The 6,122-nt window shown below is 49.9% G+C and overlaps 1 protein-coding gene across 1 annotated transcript; it reads left to right on the top strand.

Moving 5' to 3' along the window:
* Positions 1 to 2,887: 2,887 nt before the first annotated feature.
* On the top strand, positions 2,888 to 4,110 carry Fitm1 (fat storage inducing transmembrane protein 1). Its single transcript, XM_021650378.2, has 2 exons — positions 2,888 to 3,155; positions 3,498 to 4,110. The coding sequence occupies exons 1-2, from the start codon at positions 2,890 to 2,892 to the stop codon at positions 4,108 to 4,110; spliced, it is 879 nt and encodes a 292-aa protein (XP_021506053.1). The 5' UTR covers positions 2,888 to 2,889.
* The last annotated feature ends 2,012 nt before the right edge of the window (positions 4,111 to 6,122 follow it).

The following is a 6,122-nucleotide window of genomic DNA, read 5'->3' as shown; positions in this document are numbered from 1 at the left end:
TTTTTTTTTTACAAAGATATTATAAATGACCAATAAAGAAAAGACTTTGAAACAAAAAGCCTATTGGGCTGGGTGTAGCGGTGCACACCTGTTAATCCCAGCACTTGGGAGACTAGGTAGGAAGAGTGTCACAATTTCATGCTAGCCAGGGTTATAGAGTAAGACTGTCTCAGAGAAAGAAAAAAATGAGAAGAAAAGAAAAAGGAAGAAAGAAAAGGGCTGGCGACACAGCTCAGTTGCTCTGGGTCCCATCTGTTACTGTATCAGGCTGGGCAAGAGCCAGTGGGTTAGGGTGCTTGCTGTGTGAGCCTGAAAACTGAGTTTGATCCCCAAAACTCACAGTGGAGGGAGAGAACTGATTCTGCAAAGTTGTCCTCTGGCCTGCATGTGTATATGTCCCTTCCTCCCCACCGCCTCTCTATCTCTGTCTCTGTCTGTGTCTTTCTGTCTCCATGTGTGTCTCTGTCTCACACACACAGAGTAATAAAAATTAAATGCTTTTCTAAATGTGAATGGTGGTACATACTTGTATCCCAACTCTCGGGTAATCAGGAAAGAGGTGGAGGCAGGATGATCAGAAGTTCCGGATCATGCCTGGCTAAGCAGAAGGTTTGAGGCTGGTCTAGGAAACATGAGACCCTGTGTCAAAGAGGAGGAGGAAAGAAAAATGAGGGAAGATACTGGGGGGATAGCTCAGTGGTAGTATACTTGACCAACATGCCTGGGGCCCTGCATTTGATCCCCAGTAGCATGAAAAGAAAAGGGGGGCTGGTAGGTTTTCCCAGTCACAACTGGGCCCACAACCTGGGTGTCCCAGATTGTTCATTCCTTTCACTACTTTATGGGCCTCCACTGCTCTGAAATCCCACCACCAGCTTTAAGAAATCAGGAAAGAAGATGGCAACCAATCTTTTTGTTTGTTTTTCTTCTTTTCGAGACAGGGTGTCTGTGTGTGTAGTCCTAGCTGTCCTGGAACTAGCTTTATATACCAGGCTGGTCTTTGAACTCAGAGAGATCCGCCTGCCTCTGCCTCCCAGTTGCTTGGATAAAAAACATGAGCCGCCATGCATGCCTGGCAATAGATCTTGAAACAGCTACCAAGTAACAGGTACTTCTTAGGTAGGTCCTTGCTGGTGCTCAGACTTGGTTTGTGTGAACCTTGGGGCCAACGTAACTGACAAGAAAACAGACTTAAAGTTTTGATGGACACCAGACTGCATATGTTTTCCTTAGGATCTTCACCTCAGCACCTGAAAGTACCTGATCTCTAGGACTCTGAGCTCCTAACCTTGGCCACCAGCATCCTATGCAAGCTGCCTTTCTCAGGGCACTTGAATTTTACTTATTGAATCCTTTCATCATGAACACTTGCTGGAGCACAGTAGGTGGTGTCCTGTGCATTCCTTCTGCCTCCACCAGCGTGCACAGCCATCATCCCTGAACTCTGGCCTCTTAGAGACCTCACCTGAACGGCGGTAGGAAGTCACCATAACTACAGTGACTATCCCGGCAAATGCCCTTCTCACCACCTTCTCATGGCACCATGCTTTGTGTTCACCTCACTGCTGTCAGAGCCACATTTGGTGAGGGCCACACCTGGTGGCAGCCCAAGTTAAAGGACCTAGAAATCCAGGCATGGTGGGGCATCCCTGTAACCCCAGCACTCAGGGAGGCAGAGGCAGCTGGAGCTCTGTGAGGCCAGCCTGGTCTACAAAGCCAGCCCAGGACAGCCAAGGCTACACAGAGAAACCCTGTCTCAAAAGAAACAATAATAATAATAATTGTTAGTTCACAAGTTGATGTACTAGCCCAGTCCTGGGTTGCTTAGCAACCTGACATCATCACATCCCCCCACTAAGTGTGTGCACACCAGATAGAAAGGACAGACCCATCACTGCAAATTCTCTCTGCCTTGATTTCTCTCCCCTTCTCTGTGTCTGAGGTACCTCCCTCCCCCTACCTTCTCTCTTCTCTCTCTCTGCCTGTCCCTCTGATTCGCTGTCTGTCTCCCTCCCCACTCTGTATTATCCTCTCTCTTCTAAGCTCTCCCACTGTCTCTGTCTCAGCTTTCCCATAGTAAACTTCCCTGTACCATAACCTGTTGCTCAGTATGTAACTTACATTATTACAATAAAATAAAATAAAAGGACCTAGAAAAAGGAAGCTTTTGCTTTTTCCTGCTTGTCCTCTCCCTGACAAGTCCCTCTATACTGTGGCTGAGGCATTGTTCTTGGGGACTCTAACACAGACCAGTGACCAGCTGAGACATCTAGCCTCGTGGACTGAACAACTAACTACCTGGTTGTTAGCTTTTCCGTACGGAGATGGTTATTGCTGGAATCAGGCAGCCCACAGCCTGTAAGCCACTGTAGTAAATCCCCCTTCAGACTGAGTCTATCTGTTCTGCTCCTCTGGAAACCGATGACTGATAGAGGCGTCCCAGGAGTAGTTGGTTTTAGGACGGAGATTTTCCTGTGGAGGAAAAACATGGTAGAAGCGAGGCGAGAGTAGATGGGCTTCCACTAGCCCAAATAAGACAAGCAGACACAAGCTGGCCGTGAACACGGGCAAGGAGAGCTCTGAACATGAAGCCCTGCCTGAGACAAGAACTAGAATGTGGCTGGAGCTGAGGACTCAAAGCTAACAGGAAAGGACACAGGCTAGGCCAGGACACACCTCCCTGCACCCTAAGGCCAGGACCATGTTGACTGTCAGCCCTCAAATGGCCCCTTGCTGGCCCCCCTTCCCTGCCTGCCAGCTGCCAACAGGGCTCTGCCCTGTGTCTACCACACCTGTCACTGCCTATCTGTGTCTGGGGGTGTGGGGGGGGGCATTAGCCCCTCCTCAGCCTCCCAGCAGAGCAGGCAGTTAGTGGGGAGGGGAGGGAACATGGAGCGGGGGCAGATAGTGGGGGCAGGGCTGGGGGCCGGGACCCGAGTCCGAGCACTGCTGGGATGCCTGGTCAAGGTGCTGCTCTGGCTGGCTTCTGCCCTACTATACTTTGGAAGTGAACAAGCCGCCCGCCTCCTGGGCAGCCCCTGCTTACGGCGCCTCTACCACGCTTGGTTGGCAGCAGTGGTCATCTTCGGACCCCTTCTGCAGTTCCATGTTAATTCGCGGACGATCTTCGCTAGCCACGGCAACTTCTTCAACATGTGAGTCCGCTGAAGTCCGTGGGAGCTGCCTCCCTGTTCAGGCCTCTCTGTTCTGTTGCCAGTCCGAATACTAAAAATAGGCTAGGAGGTTGAGGAGGTCAAGGGGAGGTGTGGGGGAGGGGGGAAAACAGAGCCTGGGGGTGCCCGGGGAAGTAAAGGACCGAAGAGGAAATGTGGACCCTAGAATGCCCGATGGTCCTCTAAGGAGATGGACAATGCTGAAATGGTGGTGGGGGTGGGAGGATCTTGTAAAGAAAACTGGTGGTCGCGTGTGGAACTCAGATCAGTGTGGAGGAATGGGACTTACGCGTCTCAACTAGCTTCCCATCTTCCTGCCCACAGAAAGTTTGTGAACTCAGCGTGGGGCTGGACATGTACCTTCCTTGGGGGCTTTGTGTTGCTGGTGGTGTTCCTGGCTACACGACGCGTGGCGGTGACGGCCAGGCACCTGAGCCGACTGGTGGTGGGGGCAGCTGTGTGGCGTGGGGCCGGAAGAGCCTTTCTCCTCATCGAGGACCTAACCGGTTCCTGCTTCGAGCCTCTGCCGCAGGGCCTACTGCTGCATGAGCTGCCTGACCGCAGGAGCTGCCTGGCAGCCGGCCACCAGTGGCGGGGCTACACCGTCTCCTCCCACACCTTCCTACTCACCTTCTGCTGCCTCCTCATGGCTGAGGAAGCAGCTGTGTTTGCCAAGTACCTGGCCCACGGGCTACCAGCTGGGGCCCCTCTGCGCCTTGTTTTCCTACTCAACGTGCTGTTGCTGGGCCTCTGGAACTTCCTGCTGCTCTGCACGGTCATCTATTTCCACCAATACACCCACAAGGTGGTGGGTGCCGCAGTAGGCACGTTTGCCTGGTACCTCACCTATGGCAGCTGGTATCATCAGCCCTGGTCCCCTGGGATCCCAGGCCACGGGCTCTTCCCGCGATCCCGTTCAATCCGCAAAAACAACTGAAAGAAATAAAGAAAGGCATAGCGGGCCTGGCTCTGGCTCCTGTTCTTTTCTAGCCTAGGAGGGTGGGGAGGGTAAGATGCCCAAGTTCCTTCTTCACCGTTTTTTTTTGAAGTCGTTAATGTTGAATGTGTTTTTCTGTTCACAACCTCCATCCTTTTGGTTTCCTGGTCTGTAGACTTGTAGCTTTCTAGAGCTGTGATGTCAAGGGATGGTACTACTAAAGCAGGTAATCATCCTTGGGCGTGTGCGTCAGCCTCTCTCAGTAGATGCTTTATCTCCAGCCTAGTTACTTAGTTCTTCCGGCCTTCTTCACAGAATCCCCTGCTTTCCTTATCTGGGCAACCCATGCCAGGACGGTTTCCACCTCTATCTCACAAGAATGGTGTGCACATTCACTTAGGGAAGGTTTGTCAGCCGAGGTGTGAGAACAAGACAAGCAAGGCTTCTGCTGCTGATGGGTTCCTGAGGGAGCAAGAGAGAAACACACCAACAGCAAAAGTGCAAGCCTAGTGCTTGCTCCTTTCTGTCGGTGTCCTAAGTGTGTATGTGTTATTTATACAAATTAATACATTTAGAGGCCAGGGGGATGGTTCGGTGGAAAAGTGTGTGCTGTGCAAACATAAAGACCAGTGTTTAATGCGCTGGGCATGGCTACCTGAAGTAGTTTAGCCTATGGCTGAGCTATGGGTTTAGTACAAGAACTTTTTTTTTCCTAAGGAATAAGTTGGGGGAGAGAGTGAGGAAGACTTGGAGAGAGTGAGGAAGACATTACTCACTTCTGGTTTCCTTGGACTCATGCATGTGCATGGCTCTCTCACGAACATACACACATAGACAAATTTAATCCGCACAACAACAGACCAATAAGATAAGTTCAGTAGTGTTCATATTACTCGGTTGTGAAATTTTTATTTTATTTTTTATGTGTATGGTGTTTTGACTACATGTGTCTGTACACCATGTACATGTAATACTGGTAAAGGCCAGAAGAGGGCATTGGATCCCCTGGAACTGGACTTACAGGCAGTCTTTAGCTGTCTTGAGGGTGGGGACTGAGAGTTGAACTGAGGTCCTCTGGAAAAGCAGCCAGAGCTCTGAACCACTGAGCCACCACTCCATCTCCCACATTTTTTTTTCTTGGTAATGTTGAACAAAAACCAGGCATGGTGGTGCAAGTATCTTGTCCCAGCACTCAGGAGGCAGGCAGATTTCTGTGAGTTTGAGGCTAGCCTGTGTTCAGGGAGAGTTCCAGCACAGCCAGGGCTATACAGAAGAACCCTGTCTTGAAAAACACAAACAGTGTGCTGGAGAGATGGCTGAGCAGTTAAGAGCACTGGCTGCCCTTTCAGGGGTCCTGTGTTCAAGTCCCAACAACCACCTGGTTGGCTCCCAACCATCTGTAATGGGATCTGATTCCCTCTTCTGGTGTGCATGAAAACAGCATTCATACACATTAAATAAATCTTTTTTTTTTTAAGATTCATATTAAAAAAAAGAAAAAAAAAAAAGCAAAGTTGAAAAAGTATTTCTTGACGTGTGAAAATTACATGAAACGCAAGATCTCTGGTCCGTAAGTTAACTTCTACTGAAACTCGCCCACACTAATTCATTTCCTGGGCTCCTTTCCTCTCAGAGAAGCAGAGCTGAGTTGCTGCACCGTTCCCAAAACTAAACAGCTGTCACTAACGCCCTACAAAAAGTTCGCCTGGCCACTGTTGAAAGCACTCTAGTATCTTGTCTCAAAAGCAAAACAACAACAAAATGGCTAATAACAGAATCACAGGTGCTGTGGAAGCACTGCAGCAGGCACTAAACTGGGCGAGGAAGGTACTTTCTGAAGAATGACGGCGGGAAATTCTCTTTGAAAAACGGACATCCAAGCTAAGAACGGAGTGAGGGCATTGAGGGTGTCTCAAGGGCAGAGTCCTCGGAGCCGGAATAAACACCTGCCTGCAAGTATTTGCTTGTGTAACGAATGAGTGTGGAAAGCAATAGATTTGAAAGGCTCTGGT

The sequence above is a fragment of the Meriones unguiculatus genome, chromosome 9 (assembly GCF_030254825.1).
Source record: "Meriones unguiculatus strain TT.TT164.6M chromosome 9, Bangor_MerUng_6.1, whole genome shotgun sequence".
Lineage (NCBI taxonomy): Eukaryota > Metazoa > Chordata > Mammalia > Rodentia > Muridae > Meriones > Meriones unguiculatus.
This window is presented reverse-complemented; position numbering and strand designations above follow the sequence as displayed.

What these genes read in the sequence shown, in the direction of transcription:
- Fitm1 (XM_021650378.2), top strand. Translation starts at nt 2,890, where the DNA reads ATGGAGCGGGGGCAGATAGTGGGGGCAGGGCTGGGGGCCGGGACCCGA. An exon ending in CACGGCAACTTCTTCAACAT is followed by an intron (nt 3,156 to 3,497) that starts GTGAGTCCGCTG and finishes TCCTGCCCACAG; the next exon opens with AAAGTTTGTGAACTCAGCGT.